The sequence below is a fragment of the Aphelocoma coerulescens genome, chromosome 1A, assembly GCF_041296385.1.
Source record: "Aphelocoma coerulescens isolate FSJ_1873_10779 chromosome 1A, UR_Acoe_1.0, whole genome shotgun sequence".
NCBI lineage: Eukaryota > Metazoa > Chordata > Aves > Passeriformes > Corvidae > Aphelocoma > Aphelocoma coerulescens.
The window spans coordinates 7,481,780-7,503,617 of NC_091014.1; the positions used below are offsets into that span (position 1 = coordinate 7,481,780).

The 21,838-nt window shown below is 46.8% G+C and overlaps 1 protein-coding gene across 2 annotated transcripts in view; it reads right to left on the reverse strand.

Annotated features, from left to right (window-relative positions):
- Positions 1-21,838, reverse strand: part of FRMD4A (FERM domain containing 4A) — a 174,632-nt gene that overhangs the window by 13,646 nt on the left and 139,148 nt on the right. For both annotated transcript variants that reach the window (XM_069035126.1, XM_069035136.1), the window contains exons 13-16: positions 18,817-18,955; positions 12,447-12,588; positions 4,912-5,045; positions 1,444-1,566 (exon numbers count right to left, since the gene is read on the reverse strand). In XM_069035126.1, the coding sequence (XP_068891227.1) occupies positions 1,444-1,566; positions 4,912-5,045; positions 12,447-12,588; positions 18,817-18,955 (538 nt within the window). The remainder of the gene's footprint in view (positions 1-1,443; positions 1,567-4,911; positions 5,046-12,446; positions 12,589-18,816; positions 18,956-21,838) is intronic.

Consider the following 21,838-nt stretch of genomic DNA (forward strand, 5'->3'; position numbering starts at 1 on the left):
TCAGGTCCTTGTCATAGTTGATAATTTCAGTCCTGGATTTACGTGGCTGAGGGAATATTTCACCTTTTGCTTTGTATCGATTTTCCAGTGTTTGCACTTGCTGAAAAGTGCATGAAAACCATCACTAGCCTCCCTAAATGCTTTCAAACTGGCAGCCAAACACAGCTCAACATCATTCTTCGAGAACAGAAATTTATGGTTTTCAACACAGCCTTAAAATTTGACAGGCGAAGAGAGAGGTAGAGAAAAGCTGAGTCAGCGTGTTTGGATTGCTGGTGCCAAAGGCAGCGTGCCTGCACTGGGGAGGAGCTGCTTTACCTTCCTGCTCTCCCCACCTAACCTTGCCACTGGAGTAAGGAGATTCCTCACCCGCTGGCCCCAAAAGCTGCCCTGTAGCAATAGGAGCTGGGGAAGCTGGAGATCAGGTTATAACTGAGCAGCCAACAGACTGCAGGGGTTTTAGGAGTAGTTCAGCTAAGACATGCTTCCCTTTGAAAAGCTTAATTAAATGTGCTAGTTCATGAATATTTGACTGCAGTGGAATTCCTCTCCCAGGCTCCATTGAGAACAAAACTAAAGAGCTCCAGCTGTTTATTTTTTCAGCAGAAGGAAAATGCCAACAAAACGACAAACAGTTAATTCCCTGGCTGAACCAAGCCTCAAACCACACAGTCACACCAGCTTCAGTCTCTCCTCCTACAAAAATAAAAAGGAAACTCAAGACTGGAATATACACAAGTGTCTTGAGACAAATGTGCCTCCACAGACAATAGTTGTTCTGTGAATCCGGTCCTGCCTTACAGCTGCTGCAGGCCTGTTTTCACAGCCACGGTTCAGGGCACTGACCCAGCACATTGTGGGAGCAAGGAAGGGAACAAACACTCCCTGGAAAACTTAGAAAAATGTAACTCCAGCTCCCCATAGGTAGGGATGAAGGCTCTTTTGTTTAAGGACTGGGGAGCAAAATGCTTTTATCTTGCTGTGGCAGGGCTGAGATGCTTTTCTCCCTGGTTAGAGGGGGCCTGAATTTGTATTGCTACTAGAGTGGAAAACAAGCGGCTGTTGGCAAAAACAAGACAGGCAGAATCAGGGCTCAGATGGCTTGGGGAGCTCCTGATATGCTCCCTGCTCACACAAATCACTGCACTTTATCACCAGAGCACTTGCACTGCCATGGTCCAGTTGATCACCCAGGCTAATTCTATTACCTCTAGTAAAGGCAGGGCTGAACCTCAAGCATTTCAGTTTTACTCCGAGTCTGAAGTAAAGTCCCCAGCTCTCTCACTGCTTCCCCATTCTGATGGAGATAGAAAAACCCCAAATGGGTATTGTGACCAATTACAGTAATTTAAAGCAAAAACGACCGCAGGACTGACGGCTCCTGTGTGATGCTCAGTGGACATCTTAGAGACACGGGTCTGGAAGAGAAGGGCACAGCCTCACCTCTCCCTTAGGCAGGATTTTCTGCTCATCCAGTTTAAAGGCAGTTCCTATTCTTCTCCTTACAATCGGTGGCTCCTCCCCAGGATCCAGGGGGTATTCTCGTGGCAGCTTTCCTGTGAGCTCCTGTAAGCAGAAAATGCTATTAGTGCTCTGGGAAATCCTGCAGCAGAGCAAAGCACAACACCACTCTTGTGTGACCCTAAAATGACAGGAGTTCATTAATATCCAGTTCAGCCAGCTGATAACCACACAGGAGAGCACCCAGCCCTGCAAACTCAGAACCTGAAACTGAGGGTGGGGACCTTTTCTCTAACCTGTGCATGAATACGGATCTTTGTGGCCTGCCCTGGGAAAGTCTGTAAGTAGGACCCATCCCTAGGGCATCAGGGCCTGAGGCTGAGCAGGCTGCAGCACACAAGCTTTCATCTCAGCTGCAGGGTGAGCACAAACCAAGAGCGAGCTCCTATCTGCTGAGCTACTTTTGAGAGGGGTGAGCAGACCCGAGAGCCTTCCTGCAGGCTGCAGGTCTGCTGAGTCAGAAAGCCGCAGTGGTAACAGCCATGCAGGTTATGACCTGCACAGAAAAACATTCCCAACTGATTCATGATGTGTCTGAGAGGAATGCAGTGGAAATGGCCACTAAAAGCAGTGCCTGGTACCTCATTACCTGTCTGATAACACTTCATGTATTAGAGTGCCTTCCAAGCCCCAGTGATGTCATGGGCAGCTTTGGAGCAGTTTTTAGCTGATACTCTGTCAGACTGACGGGGTTGTTTGCAAAGATTTGCTCAAAATCTGAAGCAAACCCCACAGAGTTTTGGAATATGTGTAACACAGGAAGCAGCAAGCACCATTACTGATGTGAATGCTGTGTGGTTTTCCCCTGGGCTACACAATACAGGCACACATATCTGAACTGAAGGCATTGAACTCCCTACAGAAAAAGGCAGGGACCTGACTACCAGCACAGCCCCAACTCCTTGTACTCAAAGGTCTCCCCATGCAGGACAAAAGGCTTTTGTGTTCCTTAGCATCAGCCTTGAGAGGATCCAGCTGGCAGAGTAACCTAAATCATCTGAATCCCAAAGAACAGCAGCTGACCTTAATGCGAGTGCGGGTGCACAGCCCAGTCCCTGCCTGCCCTGGACTCTCCCCCACTCCCTAATGGGGTTTTTTCTTTCTACTCTTTTCAGGTCACTAGGAAACAAGGACCTGGCCTTTTCAAATCTTCCCTTTAAGCAATTCCCAGCAAAATGGGTTTGCAGCAGAGCTCTGTGTCGACATGCACAGCCCCCTGTTGCGAGAGGCATGGCTGCAATGTCTCAGAGTCCCACTCTGCATCGCCCCTCCAGCACTGTGGGGTTATTTCAGTTTTTCTTTCAAAATGTGTTCCTTCTACTGAGATGTGGCTCTAAGCACTGCACCGAGACAGAGATTCCTGTATCCTATCCTGAGGGTAACAGGGATATTTTCTTTATAACTCCTAGATTATTATGAAGCAGGGCAGTGGTGAAAGAGTTAATCTGCTGTAAAATCTGTAAAGATCAGAGCAGGATAAAATTAATGTGGGCTACCATGATGCCTCCACAAGCTAAAAAGTATTCAAAGGCACAATCATGAAACATAATCTAAATTAATAAGTAACTGGAGTAGTGACGGCCCAAAGTAACCTGATGCCAGCATTATGAATGGTTCTGGCCATGCTTTCTTAATTATGCCCCCACTTTTAACTCTCTTTTATCTCCTGGTCTGCCACCTTCTTCCTCTGTTTTGGCCATTCCCATGCCAAAGCAGAAAGGACGAAGGGCAGCCTGAGAGGAAGCTTTCAACTACCAGCTGCTGATGGATGAGCTGTAGGGTTGCAGGACGGGGTCAGATTCCAAGTGTCCATTAATTGCCTCTCTCAAATCACCTATGGAAAGCACGAACACTTTCTTTCAGCTCTTAACGTGCTGACAGATGGGCTCTGGCCAGCCTTGCCACAGCATTAAGGAGTTACTGCTCCTCATCCCCAGCTCCACGCCCCAGTGGGAGTTTTTGCCGGCATCCTGGTTGCTCCTGAAGTGCCCGAGGCTGCACCAAAAACAGGGCTGGAGTTAAAGGGAATGCACTGAGCTGTGAGCTCCTGTAACTGTGGCACAGGCACGTCTTTCCCTGCATCCGGTGCTGCTGCAAGGATTAGTCATCGGCAGTCAGGTAGGGTCAGCTTAGGGTAGTAAATTCCTCCGGACCAAGTAGAGCCTCCAGACCTTGACTGTCAGCCCTTGAAGAGCTGTGATTTTTTCCTGTGGATGATCTCAGCTCAATGGACTTATGAGACTGGATCTGGTCCTGAGACCTTTTTCACAGCACAAGTTGTTTGCTGAAATCAACTAGGACTTCTCAGGTGGGAAGGGATTGCTCCCATGGAGTAAAGAATGGGAACAGGGGCAGCAGAGATTTCTGCTGACATTCTTTGTTGAGAGTATTTCCCCCAACATGCTCTTTTTGGTGTTAAAAACTATACAATAATTGAAACAAAGTGCAGTGAGACCTGAATCAGTGACCTATTTCTCCCATTTTTGTTAAAAGGTAGATACACATCAAATATTAAGTAAGAACTGGAAGATCACTATGCCACTGTCTGCAGCCAGCTTCCTGTTGTGTTACACATCATAATTTGTTGTTAAAATCAGATACTCAGGCCTAGTAAACATGGGATGATTGCTTAATGGCCTGAGTATGCTGCTGCTAATCTCCACACACAGCTGCAGCAGGACTGTGATTTACCCAAACATTAAATTGATCACTAAATGGCCTCCTACGTACTCCAAAATGAACTGGCAGGTGAGTGGGAAAGTTACAAGCTGTCCTGCGTGTCCTGGGATGACCACAGTGTTTCCTGTTTGCAAGGTCTGCCACCACACTGGCATTCGTTCCAGCCAGAGCTGACTGGATAAAGGCAATCTACATGGAGCAGATGGGACCTTGTGTGCTGTGTGGAAGAGCATGCCTGGAGAAGAAAAGCATGTAAAATCGGTCCTGCTCCAAGAAGAAAGTGTGCCAGCCTCTGGGTTTTTTTGCTAATGGAGTCAAAAGTATCTGAGAAGTGATGACCAGCACATACAACAGCCTTCCTATGCCATTTAGGTAGCATAATATTCTCATCAAAGTTAATAAGAAGCCTGCAGAATGCAACTTATTCACAATTTCAAACAGCAGACAGGCATGCTGAGCACCCTCCTAGCCCCCTGGAGGGTCAGCCTCCTAGCTGACTGGGGTCCCTTTCTCTGGGGGAAAAAAGTCCTGGACATTGCAATCTGGAGTTGAAACAGCTGGATCTCCCTGAAGCCGTTGTACAATGGATTTTGGAAGCGGTGACTGTGGAAGGAATCTTATCTCCTGACCCCACCCCACCTCCAAACAACAAGGATGCTGTAACAAAGCCAGAAACAAAGTGTTACAGGTTATGAAATGTCCACTGCCTACCGCTTCCCGCAGGCACAGTTTCTTTAGCTCTTCCAAACGCTGGCGCAGAGTCTCTTCCAAAGCTTCTTGCCTGGACTTCAGTGCAGCCAGCATGTCTTTCTTGGCAGACTGAGAACTGTCTGACTCTTGGGAACCTGTCAATAAACAATGATTTCACTAGGCCAGCTGACAGCAGAATACACATCTGGAGTGCTTGTAATTTTACCAAAGCCTGGACGCAGTCCTTCCAAAAAGAAATCGGACTATGACATGAAGCAGGTGTTACCCAGTAATGTCTGTTTACAGCAAGTCCTTAATGTTTAAGCTAAGAATCAGAGATTGGACAGCAGAGCACGTAAAGACATTTGTAATCATTATCTGGAAAAATAAAAGCAAAATTATTCATCTAAAGATCTTAGAGGAAACCTACACACAATTCCCATGAAAGTTCCCAATGGCAAATAACAGTACAGTTTACAAAGCCCTGGAGATGCATTTTTTGGAAATTAAGCCTAGGAGAAACCATTTGACAATACAGCCTACTTCTTAAGAACTGCAATTATCCTAGTAGCAAACATGTAATTCAACCCACTTACTGGGCCTGTTCTCTGAAAAACTGTAATGGAACAAAATTACCTACCAAGATTCCTGTAAAATACACCAAAAAACCCCAGTCATAGCTCCTTCTGGGGTAGTAGCTGTTTCTTGTGAAGATGTAGGTCGAGATACTTAACTGCATGTCCAAATGGCTTGGCTTTTCAAGTGGCAATTACCAGTAACTCCCACTGAAGTACGTCTGTGCATTAAATCAGACTCTGTTGCTCATATGTCATGACAACATATGTAATTTCAGCTCTTCAGGGGAACTTCTTGATGAAGTAACCTCATCCTTTGTCACTATGTTTCCCCCACATGCAATAAAGGATGGATATTCTCCTTATCCCTCCTTTTGCTGATGGTGTACCAATAGAAACAATTTTTTCAGCAGTGACCTGTTCCCCACCCCTTTTAAGCAATGGCACAGAGAAAGCAGACCTTTATTATCTGCAGCAGTCAGATATGACAGGATGCTACATGGAATTTTCTGTGCACCTGCCATCAGATGGGGGTTAGAGGGGGCTCCTAGATATGTTTAGAGCTTGGCATCCAAGCGTTCAGTGAAAACACTCAGTCCAGGGAGGTTGAAAAAGCTGTTATTTCACAGAGCTTTGGAAGGAACCTGGGAACAATTCTTTATTTTGGCAGCAAAACAGTGAAATTTGTGCTTTCAGCTTCATCTTTCATTGCTACTATTCCAGCAGACCATTAAAGCTAAACTGAAAGAGGATTGAGGCAAAAATTGCCACAAAACAGTTCTGCATTGGCCCAGGGGGAGCAGAGAATCTCACAGATCTTTTCCGCCACTATTTTCTGCAGTTTTCATAGAGGAAGACAGCTGGCTTTTATTTTATTCAAAGAAACACCACTCTGCTTCCTTACACCTTTTACTGGGCTGTCCCGAAGTGGGGGTGGTGGAAGAGATCTCTCTAAAGGTGGTGGAAGAGATCTCTCTAAAGGTCAGCCAGGTTGAGCATTACCAGACAAAGGAGCAGAACCTTACGGTAAGATGTTTGTTTAATTGCTGTAGTCATCCTCATTTCATTTGTGTTTGCCCTCATAAAGCAACAAAACTCAACTCTGCAGACACGTCTGTGCTGGAAGAACTTGATAGGACCTTCTAGAGGAGCCCTGTATTTGCACTGGCAGGGAAACTCCTCTCCAGCACTTAGTAATTCTTAATAGTAACCCTGGTAAGCAGTTACTAGCAAAACTGAACTGCTGAATTTCTTCATGGACTTGTCAACAAGCTGCCAAGTCCTGGTAAAAAGTTGCTCATGATTCCAGCAGATGTTTCGAACCTTTTTCTTTTTTCTTTTATGTCAACTTTAATGGCCTGTGTTTTTCTTTCAATTGCTCTTCCCCTTTCCTTCCTCTGTCTGCTCCATAACTCCATACCAGCTTCAGATTTATTTTTAAAAGCTATTCCTTTTTGCTGTGTGGGTTGCCACAGCAGCTACACAGAAACATTTAAAAGCATATGAACAGCCTGGCCAGACACCTGTGCTGGTTTGGGGTATGCCCACAAGAAGGAAACAAAAGGCTTCTGGCTGAGCTGGTACAGACCCAAATCAAGCACAGACAGTTTACAGCATCTGCTTCAGCTGTGCTTTCCCTGTGTGAGAACCATGCTGGTCTCAACCCTGATGCCATTGGTGCACATTTTCTCCACTGACTGCACATTTTGCCATCTTTTTCACTGCTCCCAAAAAGCAAAGGAACAGGAGGGGACCTGGAAGTGTGCTGTCACATTCTGAGTGAAGCAATGGGATTACTGCTGAAACCAAAGTCATCCACTCACTGGCACTAATGTTTGTTTTAAAATTTTTATTTAAAAGCTGAATTATTTTGGAATGTATTATTAGATATTTATTGGCTGGATTCTCTGATTGTTCTCATGGATGAAAAGCAAATGGAAACTTGATCAGTCAAGAGAACCACACCTGTATGAGATGACTGTAAATGAGCAGAGAACAGTGCTTTGTATTGCTGGGTGCCTATGGCTTCCATTAGAGGCTTTTTATTTATAAATATATATCAATCCTGCCTTGAATAAGGCTGTGATCACAGATCCACTTCTAAACCCAGTGGCAATTGACCCAAAAATGTCAGAACAAATCAAAATACCGTAAAAACAACCAAGAAATAAAGGCCAGCACAAACCAAACCAATCAAGCAGATACTACCTTAAATCAGCCTTATTAGGTATGGTCACTGAGTCATGGCTGCCCAGTGCCTTCCAAAGGGGATCATCAACAGAGAAACATCAGTCCTGAGAGATCAGTCCTAACACAAGAAGCTCCTGCTGCAACAGAAATAGGGGAGGCTTTCTCAGGTGTTTATGGGTTAATTCCTAATGCAGTAAATGGGAGAAATGTTGCTGAAATATATAATTTTCCTATACTGCATTTGAACCTTTTTGTGAAAATTATTTTTCAGCCTCCTTCCCATTTGCAGTGCAAGGATTTACCAAACTCTTCATTTTAACACACACTTCTGCAGAACAATTTGATGTTCCTAAAAGAAAAAGGGTTGTGAAAACACACCAGGTAGCAGGCACAGGACCTTCTCTCTGATGGGCACCAGGAACCTCCTGAACTGGGGGCTGTTTTGATGTGTATGTGCCCTTTCTTCCTTAGCATACAGGATGGGGTACAGGTCTTGGTAACCTAAATGTCTGCTTATTACCCTACTAATTTGTGGAAACAGTACTCATCTTCTGACACTCACATGGCCTCTCTGGGTGATTTCTTCATCCACTGACATTTGGGAGAATGTGAGTTGAGAAGCACAGGGAGAACATGGTCCCCCCTGCCCAACTCACTTCTCCAGCAGAATTCATGGCTGAATTTCACCAATGCTAACAGGCTGCTCACTTCTATACTGGTGAGGTCAGGACAGTCTTGGTGATGTTGATGGGGACATGTAGCACATGGGTCATACCCCTGAAGGATCTGGTCAAGGTCTGCTGGGGTCCAAGATAAGCTTTGCTTTAAAGCCTGCCAAAGGGATGAGAGCAGACACCACTTCAGAGAGAAAAGCCCTGTAAGTGACTCATTGTTTGTCCCTATTTCCTCCATCTATTGTAGTAGAGTAGAGTCAGCTTGGAAAATGAGAAGGATGAAAACAAGCAGGGAGGACAGATAGGATGCTGAAGAGCAGAGGGAGCCAAGTCTTGGTGACACCACCTGAGAGAGAAGATGCAACAAGGTGGCTGAGCAGCAGCAGCAAGGCAAAAGCATCCAGGCATCTCTCCTCTTTCTCATTCCCCAAGTCTCCTGCTCCAGGAAAAACACATCTAAATATGGCAAACCCTTCACGCTACATCCGGCTGCTGGCTCCAGCTCACTGGCATTTGGCTGAGGTCTCTGTGGAAGGCTGTCCCTTCACTGGGGGAGGGAAGTTTCCCCCACGCTCGCTCTGTGCCAGAGCACGGGCTGAGTGACCGCGCCAGGATGTCAGCGCACAACAACCCCAGACAGCCCCTATCTCTGGTCCCTGCCCGACACATAGGATTTCCTCCGCGGCGCGCGGGAGCTCAGCTGGAGCTGCTCCACACAGGATGCGCTCAGATATCCTGTGGGCGACTCATCTTCGCCAGCCCCTGTGCTCACGGGCCACGCGGGTGCTGTTTATCCGCTCCAACGCCCGCCGGGGCGGTCCAGCTGGGACACGGCCCCGCCGGATGCCGCGGCAGCCCTGGGAACCAGCTGGCGGGACTCTGTTGTGGCGTTTTCAAACGTAAACAGGCCCCTGCACAGGAAACCTCCTGTTGCAGAAGGAATGGGGCGCAGGGGCTGGACGCTCCTTGAATGCGCCTGCAGAGCTAGAGCAGAGATGCTCCTCTGGGGTGTCTCCTTGGCCCACAGAGATGAAGAAGGTGGTCTGGGGTTCAGATCAACAATAACCCAGTGATTACAGGGCTCCTCACTAGCTCGGAGACCTGCAGAGCTCTTACGACACAGACTCTAAAGGAAAAATCCACCTTAGACCTAACTTGCTTTTGTTCTGCTGGCTTTGATTTGGTTCCTGCCTGTGTGAAAGCAGAGCTTTCATTCATGGACAACTCTTACCCCAGATGTCCAGGGATGGCCCACACATCCTGAGCAGAAGATCCCTGAGCTAAATCACAGCTGCCCACTGTCCTAGGGAGGCCCCTTTAGATCCAAAATGAGGACAAAAGTTACGAGTCAGCTTGTCAGAAATGGACTTGGGCATCAAAATTACAAATCTGCAGTGGACAGACTGAGATCAAGAGCGTGGGAAAAATGAAGGACCTGAAGCTTTGGTCTTGAATTCCTGTGATCATGAGGAAGCCACTTCCCAGTGTAAGACTCCATCTCCCCTCTGCTGTCTCTTGAGACTGTTAAGTGGTGTGGGGCAGTGACTGCCTCATACTGCACAGCAGGATCTTCTCCAGACAGTGTGACAGCTGGAAGCAACAACAGACTTTTCCTTGCAGACTTGCTGCAAGCCCAGGGGAGACATGCCAGTTTTGGCATGCTCCTCATAGTGCTGACAGCCCCTCCAGTGAGGAGGAGTGAGATGGAGGGAGGAAATGACTACAAATATTTTTCAAGAAAAAAATGACTGAGAATAGTAGGGAAGTGGGGGAAAACAGAGATTCAGTCCTGACCTTGTGATTTCGAGTCACTTGAGATATTTATAGCCTGGAAGTCTACTGTGGCCACTTAATCATTTGCACTTATTCTCTCCAGTGTGCAGGCTGTACTGCGATAGCCCATCATTGTTGTGGTTGTGTGCCGATAATCTTTGGCACAATGGGAGGAAACAGAAAGCCTGGGACAGAGCCAGTGACTGGGACAGGCAATGAATGCCCCCTCCCATCCAGTGGGACAGGGATGGGCCACCTCCACCAGCCAGGCTTGAGGGAAGGGGCTCTTGGAGCAGAGAGGTCTGAGTGACTGTGTGGAAGCAATCCAGGGTTTCCAATTCCCTCATACCTGAACTCTGCCAGACATCTCTCAATACTTTCTTGTAGCTGCTGGAACACACGCAGCAGCAGCAACCCCTTCAGCTTTCCTCAACATTTTTGCAAGAGCCCTGTCCTCAGAGCTGGCAGGATGTAACAGGCAGCTCTGAAGAAAGGAACACAGAGGGAGCTGTGCTTGCCTGACCCACCAGCAGCACCTTGATAGAGAGGTTCACACAGTCCTATGAAGGCACCCAGGTAGGCAGATCCACCTACCCAGGACTGAAGAAATTACTCACCTGGTCAATGAACTCTGGGTGGGTCTAGTCACTAGTGCAATTCTGATGAGTGTACAAATCCTGTGCTCAGCCAGAAAGGTGCAGGGAGCACAAATGTACAGAAATAAAAGCACAGGCAGCTCCCAGTTTGGAATTTCCATCCACTTAACCCTGATAGATGTTGGCCCCACAGCAGCTTTTCTGAGCCTGATTTTCTGCTGGCTTTCACCTGGCTACTGGTCTCTCTAGGTGTAAGAGCAGAAGCAGACCCCACTGTTTTTACTCCAGGAACACAAAAAGTCCATGTATTAACATGGAAACAGGATTATTACCAAGTAGCTCTCACAAACTTGGGAATAGTGCCAGGAGGCTGAGATCTTGGAAAGACCTTAAGAACTTTCTTGGGGTACTTAACGTTATTTACTTTCTGGCAGGAGAGCTGGAAAAAATGCCAAACAAACAAAGAGTTCCAACAACCCGACACCAATCTGGGAGCTGCTGAGCTACTGCAACTCCCTAAGCGATGGGAGGCACAGACAGTGGATTGTATACTTTGTTGGGAAGGCCTCAAGAACAGAAAGGCAACTCTGTTTGCAGGCAAAGCAAGGAATTGCACTGCAAGCAGCTCTGAAAGCACTGCACATTTTAACCCTTTGCTGAACATTTACCAAGCAGGAAAGTGTGCCTTTTAAGAGACATGAAGGATACAGTGATGCAAAGCTAACCTACTACATCAGTGTGGGTTCAGTTTTGAAGCATTTGCATTCCTAGATGGGCTCTTCCCTTGTGCCAGCATAAGAAGGTTATTCTGTGCTGTTACACATCTCAACACATTTGGTTTTGATAACTTGATACAATGCTTAACAGAAGGTATTTAATTGTCTGAAACTGTTAATTACAGTGATACCAGCAACACTGCCCTCCTGAATAGCTCACCTAAGCAGCCTCAAGCTCTTTGCTAAATATCAACCCCTGCTTTATGCCTGCAGTGATATTTATCACTGTTTTGCACACAGCTTGCCTGGTTCAGACTGACAGAAGAGTATCAAAGAGTCACAGACAACCTCCTGAACCCCCTTCTCCAGTCCTTCTCTGCTCATGCTCTAGCTCTCCTCTGCATTAACTTCCCTTGGGTTTGTCTCACAGATTACATCTTCTTCACACAGGAAAGTGCTCTAAGCCACAACAAGAAACCTCCTGGACCCTGGCACTAGTTTGCTAGAGTGCTAGGGAATAGTTCTATTGAGCCTGGGACAGCAGCCAAATTCCAGCAACACAGAGGCAAAGCAGATGTGCACTCTGTGAAGAAGACACCCTATCTCAACAATGCTGAGGAACATCACCAGTTCCCAGCCTCAGTTTTCCTTGTGAGCTGCACTGGCTGACTGCTTCCCCAGTGCTGGCTGGGGACTCCTCCACAAACCCATCTGCCTCAGGATGCTGGATACCAAGGGATGGTTAGGGTAGAAATTGTGAAGAGAGACCAGGTTTCAGCTGGAAATTGAGAGGTTGGAGATGACATCCTGGAGTCAAGGAGGAAATGAGTGGTGGTAAAGAGGGAGGGGGAGGCTGCTGCCTGTGCTGTTTGTGGAACAATGTGCTGAGAGATGGACTGCCACCTGGACAGACAGAAAGTCTAAAGGGAAGTGACTTTCATTTCTGCAGTGCAGTTTCTGGCTGCTCCCCATCATACCATGGCCATGGCCCTTCCCACCATATTCTTTGCAGTTACAGGACAAGGGACCTACCTGATGACAGAAGACTCCCGCTGCTTCCGCTGATAATTTTGCCTTTACTCCCCATGTTGGCCAGCTTTGAGGTCTTGAGGGTTCCAGTTTCAGTCAGGTCAATCGCAATCTCACTCAGGCTTCTTGCAGCATGAATCTTGGACTGGAGGTGGACACAGGAGTTAGTAATGACCTAACTTCTATTTGCTCTTGAAAGCTCACAGAAGAAAAAAGACCTTTCGCTGTGGCAGGAAACAGGCCTCCACAGCAAACTTGGACTATTTTACAAGAATAGAAGCAATCTGGCACAGTATTCACTGCTGTACTTTTTACATTCTTAAGTGGGTACAATTCTGGCATTGCTTCCTGTTGTTTGGGTTTTTCTCTGCTTTGCCATGCACATTTTTCTCTCTTAAACAAAGGATGTATGGAGCCACTGTTTTACCACATACAATAAGAAACCTTCAGAAATGCCATCATAATAACCTGCTGAAAAGCTCAAAGGCTAAAGACCATCTCTAGCATCTAAAGGAAGCCAGAAGCAGCCTTCACAAATCAGCAATAAGCTTTGGAACAAGACACAGTGAGGACATGGCTTAAATGGGCTGTCATGAGAAGTTGGAAGAAAATCCTGACAGGAAAACACATTCAGGTTATTGTCCAGACTAACAAGCTGCATGAAGTGCCCCTACTGTGAGGGACCTCTTCAAAGCATTAACATTACTCCAGTAAGAAACAACAGCCAGCCCAGCTCAGTAACTGGTCACACTAGGGCATGGCCATTGCTCAGCACCAAATATCAACAAGATTGTTGCAATTTGTAATTACAAGAAAGTAAATAATGCATAGTACGTAAACCTAGAAAATAGAATAGAATATTTCAGCTGGAATGGACCTCCAACAGTCATCTCAGCCCATTGCTCAAATCTTACAAGCCCTGTGCTTCTGAGCTTCAATTAACTTGTCCTTGCAGGGCGACTGACCTGCAAACTTGATTTCCCAGAACATGGAAAGTTGTTGTCACATTTGCCAAGACTCTCCAACTGCAAGAAGAGTTTTATCCAAAAAAGGGGTGAAGCCCCAGTTAAAGATCACCTAAGCATTCACCTCTGCACCTTCTCAAGGCCAGAAGAGGCTCAGCCCTGGTCATACAGCTCAGAGGATGGGCACATCATTACTGTGCTAACAAATCAAAGCTGACTGATGTCCACATACCAGGGTGTGATCTGTTCCCACTGGAAATAACATGAAACAGGACAACAAGGAACACTTGTCATGATGGGATTTTCAGTGTTACTTCATATCCTCAGGAAAAAGTAACCATTCCAACAAGAACTAAGGCTGAATTGATGGCTGAGTGTGCACCACTGAGCTTCTTAGCTCTGTTACTGATGTGCTGTGGGGCTTTGGGTAAGACACTTAAGTTCTTAGTGATCCCCACCTCTGTTTGCATATCAGTGAAATAATAAGGGAAGGAAAATGTCTCCCTGTAGCACACTGTATTTTTAAGATTAATTTAAGACTGCAAATGAAGAAAGTACTAGGAAAGCCTTACACTGAAAACACTCTCAGAAGTATTATCATAATTTAATATTCTTGGGTATTTATAGGCTCCATTGTTACCATTCGAGGTACCCAAATGCCTCACAGGCTTATTTCCATAACAATGCCAATAACAGGGCGTGTGGTCTCACTTGTTTGAGTGCAGAGGCTGAACTACCTGACAAGATATCTGAGCAGATCAGTCAACCAGTACTAGCCCTCTTCAACTAATGCTGAAACCAGTTAGACATGTCTCATTTCCAGCAGTTCCTCCCTAAAATCAGCCCCAGGAGAAGGACAGCACTCTTTAGCTTCTTGGATCAGATGTTTCTGGTCAGAAACAAGGCCTGTGAAACATATTCTTCAAGTATCTCTGTATGAAAGGAGGGCTTTGGTGAATCAATGCTGTGTTTTTTCCACAGGGTCCCTCGTGGACCGCTGAGGCAGCGCTCTGCCAGCACCCACCACACGATCTCACCTTCACGGGTGGTCGCTCACAGCCGCTCACACCCACAGTCTGTGCAGACACAGAGGTGAGAGGGGTTCTCTGCATGCACTTCTGAGGTGCTTAAGGGAACCAACACACCCGAAGGGAGCAGGGACAAAGAACCAAGAACAAAACCCACACGTGGTTTTATCCCGAGAGCTCCCAAAGGCGGGCAGAGCATCAGAAGCCAATAGTCTGAGGGCTCGGGGGCAGGAGCAAGGAGGAGAGACATAACAGTGGCCAGTGGGAAAAGGGATGGGAGAGGGGAGAGAGTCAGTGACCAGTGGAATCTCGGTAAAGGGAGAACTTTCTAGCACAGTGGTTTAGGGAGTGACCACTTTCAAAGCAACAGGGGAGGTGTAAAGTGGACTTTGCCACCACAACAGCTCTGGAAGGATAGTTCCTGGTGAGGAGGAAAATCACTTCCTTCTACTGAAGTCTTGATTAGCCTAAGCATGAACTGCTGTCTTGCTGCAATGCCAGACGTTTGGAGGTAACAAGCCTTACAACTGCCTTTGTCCTGCTGATAAATCCCCTGCAGTTGTATGTATGCTGTATATGTACATACATATACGTAGGGTTATGTGTACCTTGTATAACCCCGGAAACAGCTATATTGGTCAAATCCAGTGTCGGCCTGACCCAACACACTGAGTCCTAGCAGTGCATGCCTCAGAAAGGCACAAACCCCAGGTCTGCACAGACAGGTCCTCCTGCTCCATGAAGTTTTCCTGGTTTTGTAGGATAGTTACAGCAAGAAACCCTGCAGTTTATTTCCACTCATGTTCAGAATACAAATTAGGGCACACTGTGGCTCTACCTGTCTGACTGGGCACCAACCAAAGTGCTGAGTGAAGGCAATGTGGCTGCTGGGTGCTGTTGTGGTCCTGGCCAAGCCAGCAGTGGCTGGAAGTGTGCCCTACATAGGGCAAATGAAAAGGTGATACAAGACCAAAGCCTGGCATCCCTGAAGCCAGGAGAGAGGAAGAACAAATCAGCAGACAGGATTAGCAGGACAGAGTGAGCTTCCTCCACAGAGGGTACAATTCAAACCTGCTGAAGACATAGGAGAAGGTTTTAGATCTGATCACAGTTGTGCTAATGGTGCCCTGCCCTGCATAGTGTGGATGAAACATTTCCTGGAAGGAATGGGGTTAATTTTCTTTGCTGCTCAGTCCCTGCTGCCTCTGCTGCCTACAGCAATGCCAGTCATCGTCAGGTGGTCTCGTGCATTGGACAGGCTCTCAGCAGCAGCAGGAATCAGACCAACAGCTTATTTCACACAGGCCACTGAGCAGCAGCCAGCGCGAGGCCGGTGCAGGCTGTGTGCTGCAGCGCAGCACTGCAAAGCTGGGTTACACTCCATTAGTGCTCCCCCGAGCCCCGCAGTCCCTCCAGGCTCAGAAATTTTAAAGCACTTAGTGCAGACCTGCCAAGTCTCATTTAGATGGAGGAAGACAGGCTCATTCATGAGTCATTTCAAAGCATGGGGCCAAACTGATCTCCAGTGCTGTTCTGACAGGGTCAGAGGGTGAAGAAAAATGCATAAGTGAAATGAGGAAGAAGATGGACACTAGAGATGAATTTTTCCCTCTTGTTGCAGTGATGGGGCTTTGCTGGAGGTGATTCCTTGAAACCCTTGGCCTATTTTCTACCAGTTAATTCAGCCAAAAAGCCTTGTACTTGGAGGAACATGCTGTTGAAAATTCCCACAAAATGGGATTTCTCAAGGTTTCTAGGCCAAACGTTTGATTGACTCAGTGCAGTCACCAGAGCAAAGACATGCCTTGAAGTCCTGCTGCATCTGTCTCCCGAAAAAAAGGGGAAGTTGACAGGAGTTGTGCACGCTGACAAGCTCACTTGGGAAGCTGGGGATCTTTTCAGTCTCCACGTTACGCTTCAATTGCAGGGAGAGAGAGACAGATCAGTGGGGAGTGAGATGCTGGGAACCCAGGGAACTGGCAGGAGCTCAGCATGGAGTGAGGCTGCAGAAATGTCGGGGACCTCACTTGCAAAAGGGTCAGAATCCAGGCAAAGCGGATTTTATTTCTTTTAAAAATCAAATGAAGGGTTTTCTTTCCAGTGGAGCTGTTGGTCCAGATCCAACTGGTGCCCAGTTATGTGAGGAGGACAGAGTTCAAGCTTTCTTTATCATTATGTCACATCTCCCGCCATCTAATCCACATCACTGGAGCAAATGTTCAGCTGCAGTGAGCTCCAGCAGGCTTTTTCCTCTAAGTTTGTTTTTTATTTTTCTTTCTTTTGTCAAAATGATATGAAATGCCAAGTTTAGACATGAAAGGAAGGAATATCTAAGTTTTGCTTTGAAGTTGAGGATTCAATTGAAGTGAGGCCTGAGATTTAAGGGGCTGCAAACCCATGCGACCTGAAACTCAATAAATGTTTGTCTAGGCCCCTGAGAGCTGAACTGAAGACATTTCACATCACCCCTGTCTGGGATATGATTTACTAGTTTTCCAAAGCGAAGCTCATATGAGCACAGTGTCCTTGAAGTGACCAGCAGGATGAACTGAACAGATCAATTAAAATTGATGGATCTATCAATATTGACAGTGTCAATACGTCAAAGATGAGGACAACAGACGAAGATACCAGTTCCCTTAAGAGAAAGGGACAAAAATATTTGTACGCCTTAACTTCAAAGCCTCAGCATGACCACTGGGATTATTGTGACAAAGCATGCTGACATGGTCACAGATGTGACAGGTTGACAAACGAGGGCTGGTGGGTGGCGCTGCCTGTAGGAGTGTGAGAGAGGGGAGATCAGATTGAAACACAATCTGCCAACAACAAAAGGAGTCACTGAAGGGAAGTCCTGAGAGTTTCTGAGACCTGGTTTCTTACCAAAGAAATAGGAGGAGGAGGGAATCTCCTTTTGTTTGTTGGTTGCTTGTGACCTAAATACCTTACAGCTAGATCAGCAAATCCATCTGGCTAAAAGTAAAGAAAAATAAACTTCTGTTTGCTTGAAATCTATCTCTGAGTTGACAGAGAGGACTGTGCACTGCCCTGAAGGTCCTGAGCAGAGCAGGGGGACAGGAAGGCATCCCTTGGTATCAGTGAATATGCAATTTTGTCCGTATTTACAGCTGGCACTTAGGCAGGGTTGGGAAGTTGGCTACATCCCTAAATTCAATACAGCTTACAGCAACTAAGGTGAAATTGCATTAGATGAGACATGGCCAAAGTGGGTGCAATCATGCCCAAGGCATCCAAAAGTCCACCCACTCTACAATAAAGTCACAGAGCTCATGATGGAGAAAGAAATATCAGAAGGGCTTAGAACGAGTGGGACTAACAGCCCACTCATGGCCCTCCACATAATCCCAGAAAGCCAACTCGATTCATTTGACTGGCAGAAAAAATAATGCAATAAAGAAAAGCAGGAAAAAGAAATATTTTTCTGCCAGTTTAGTGGGCTGAACTGACTCGGGAAGGGACCTGATAGGGCCAGAGCCTGGGCAAGAAAGGTAGCAGCCCCGGCCTGAAAATGCAGGCAGTGCTTTCAAAAATAGCAAGACATTAAGATTGTTTCAGGCATTTGGAGGATCATCACCTGCACATTCTGCCATTTTACCAGAGATGAGGGCCAATGCAGGTACCCACTCAATACAGGCTCTGTCTTCTCTGTGAAGCTTTACTCCAGTGTGCTCGTATGGAGAGGGAAGTCTGCATGAGAAGTCTTTTCTCTGTATCAAAGTAATCTCTAAGTGATCAAAGAGATCTCCTGCTGCTCTGGGTATGCCTAAAATTACTGATGAAAGGAATTAAGAGGGAGAACACACACTCCTCTGGTTTCAAGGTGGTTTCTTTTGTGTATTGCGTGGCCCTTTGTGCAGTACCAGATTGCGATCATTCCTTGTGTGTCCAGGCTGTCAAACCTCCTGCCCCCCTCCTAAAATAATATCCCTACCCCTCATTTCTAGGGAAATACAACAGTAAAAAACAAGGAACAGCAAGAAGAATCCAAAAACAGTTGTAGATTGTGAAGCTACTTTGAACTCAGTTATTGGGAAGCTGCCCTAACTTTATGACAGAGTTCAAGATGTGGAAACCATCCAGACAGGGATGTGACTCTATCTGCTTGCTAACTTTGGCTCCTTCAATTTGGCCACAGTTCAAGACAACCTTTTCCTCAATCCTTACTCCCATAGGCATGAATTCAATATAAATTTTCTCAATCAGGTCAAGATTAGCCAATATCTTGAGTCGATCTGCCTTTTTTTTGATCTTGAGTAGAAAGGGAGGGCAGGAAAGAAGCCACCATCTGGACTTGGCTTGGCTGGGATAGTGAGGAGTGAGAAGGACTCACCCACTACAACGTGCACTTCCCATGCTCACCTTGCTTTGCTTCCTGTCCAGGTAGAACTGATGTTGACTAATGGCCATAGCCCAGATAGACTTTATTAGTGCTGGACAGGCGTACCATGTATGCACAGCGATGCCACTATGCCCAAAAGTCCTCCTGGTCACAGATGCCCTGGAGAGGAGAAAAAAATGAACTGGGGTTACACAAAGGTTTCACCAGATTGCCTTCTGTGGCAGAACCTGTCACAGATCTCATAGTAAAAGCTGCTGTCTTTACTTTGTAAACCCTTGTGCTAATGGGAAAAAATGCTTAGAAACCAGGAATAAGTATCTAATCAAGCCATGGGAGCATTTCCTTTAAATATCTCCTCAGGATAGCAAGCTCCAGAGGACTAACAGTGAAGATCATCCCGTTTGTCCAGCTCAGACTGTATCTCTGGGGTGTCTGAGCTGATGCTGACTTGCAGCATATCCCAGTGGAGTCACCAAGGTCAAAGCCTGCGTGAATCCTCTGTGTCTCATCACATGCAGAGACATCAGAGGCTAAGTCCTCACACCCTCCACTGCCTCTGGCTTTGGACAGTGGCTCTCAAATATTAGGACCCAGGAAACAACTGAAGATCCACAGGATCAATGGCTACTTTAGGAAATGTGAGAGAAACTCTTCAGGAACCTTGATTTCCCCACTTATAAACAGATGTAGCAGGATTTGCCACATGGTATGGGAGCAGGGAGTTGTGAGGCTCAGAGGGGGCTGCCTAGTGCCCTGGAGAGAAGAATAGACTCAGTGATTAGCTGAGTAGGTTTATAAACAGGAAAAATAAGAGCTAAATAGTTCTTCTCTGGGACTCCCAATTGTTCTCAAACATTAGCAAAAAAACCACAGGCTAGGTTTCCCCATGCTTTCACAGCTGTACAAGCCTGCTTGATTATTCCTCCCCATCCCTCAAAAGCAACCCCACCAGAGCAGCAGAGCCCCTGACACCAGCACAGCACACATCCAGGCTCTCAGCATCCTGGTCTGTGGAACTCTTCCCACTGGAGGTGGTGCTCCACAGGGGTGGATCTCTGGCTGGAATAAACCACACTACTGACCGACAGAGCCCCAAATAAATGAGGGCCTCCTCTCCAGTCTGTTGAGTAGGATTATGAAATGATGTGACATGGGTACAGAGGCTTGCTCAGAAACATGACACTTTTGGGGACATGAATGGTGAAGAGGGACCAGTGCAAGAGACAGCCTGGGGAGCAGGGGTGCTGAAGAGGGCCTGCCACAGTCCACAGTCAGCAGGGACTCTGAGCCATGCAGGTGTGGGGGTGACACTGCAGGACAGCCCAGGAGCTCTGTGGTACTGTGCAAGGGAGAGTCAACTCTTTTACCAGCACTCACAAGTCCTCAAGCCTGCTAAGGTTCCCCACCTGTCCATGCACTGGCAACCTCTCTTCTGGTGCTTGTAGGCTAGTGCCTTGTCCAAAGCTGGAGGTGAACATGGAGGGGTGAACAGCTGAAGAAAGTTGTGACGGAGCCAAGAATGTAAAAAAACCAAAACTCTGCAGCAAAATGAGAACTGCTGGCAACATTCAGTCTGGGAGAGGGCTGACAGCCATTGCATCAGGGCCTTTTCAGTGCTTCAAAATGTGTTAAAGTCAAATTATGGAGCTACAAATCAGAGCGAAATTTCTGAGAAAACAGCTGTGGCCAAAGCAAACAAGCTCTGAGACAACTGGGATCTCATGTTTCAGTGTTACCCTGTGCCGAGTCCTTTCCTTGTGAATGGTGCTAGAAACCTTGTCCCATTAGGAGTATTGCTCTTGTGAGGAAAGTCTCCGTGGATGCAACAGGACAGCAGCTGATGGTGCTGGGCTGCCTCATTCCTATCACTGGACAGGGAATGAAGGCTGTGCTGGGAGGTGTTCTTAAAGTTGAGACTGGAGAGTAGATCCAACTCTGGATGCTTTATATTGGTCTAAGGACACAAACCACTGCAGCACACTGGCACATAAGTCTCTAAGGCATTTAGGCACTCAAACGTGGGCTGAAGCCTTAACTCTAGTGCCATCGTATTCAGTTCAAATGCAGTTACTCCTGAATTCTTAGAAACATACTCTGCAAACCATTCATCTTCTTACTCTAAAAGCAGTGATTTCTAATTTTTTTTTTCTTTTTGGAACCTGTACATGTTTCCCATCAGAACAGCAGACTCCATTAGAATGTCTGCAGACTTTGCTGGTCAGAGCTTTGGATTTGCTTTTCACAGCTGTGTTTGAAGACCTGAGAGAGATGGCCCATGGGTGTTTTTTTCCATTACTTCCCTCCATGCATGCTACATGTGCTATGGAATTAACCCTGTTGATAGCCCCTCAAATGTAACATTTTCCTCCTTTATGGGATAAGTAAGTGCAATGAAAGGAGGTTAAATGGCTTGTTGGGGACAGGAAGCCATGGGCAGAGGCAGGGCTTAAAAACATACATTGTGCTGCCCAGCCCTGGCCACAACCACAGAGCTGCGCTTGCTCTCCTGACTGTGGCTTCGCTGACTCAGGCTCTGGTTTGGCTACGAGGAGAGGAATGTGGAGAGAGCACTGCATTGGCTACTCCTCCGCCTCCGCAAGCTGAACAACTCCTTGCAGGAGTCCATCCCACTTGGCTGGGAGACTACAACCCGAGCTGTCTTCCCACCACGCCACTGCAACGTGCTGTGCTGCGTTACAGCCTGAGTACCAGTTCCACCTGGATGGGGGCACTCTGGATACAAAAACCAATCAAAATGATACAAAACCCAACCAAACTAATTCCCTTGTAGCAAGAAAGTACCAGGCTGACAACCTGGGGCACGGCTTTGTCCTCCTGGTGTTGAGTCAGAGAAACAATGCAATGAAATAAAAAACGGAAGCTCTTCTGTGTCACTAATTCCTATCACCTAAATACAAATGAAAGAAAAGAGGTTGCTCTGTGTGGTCACCTTTCATGCACGACATCGCGTTGCAAATGTCACCATGATTTTAAGGTCCCAGAGCTATTTCCTTTCTTTTTCTTGCAACTGCTCCTTCCAGG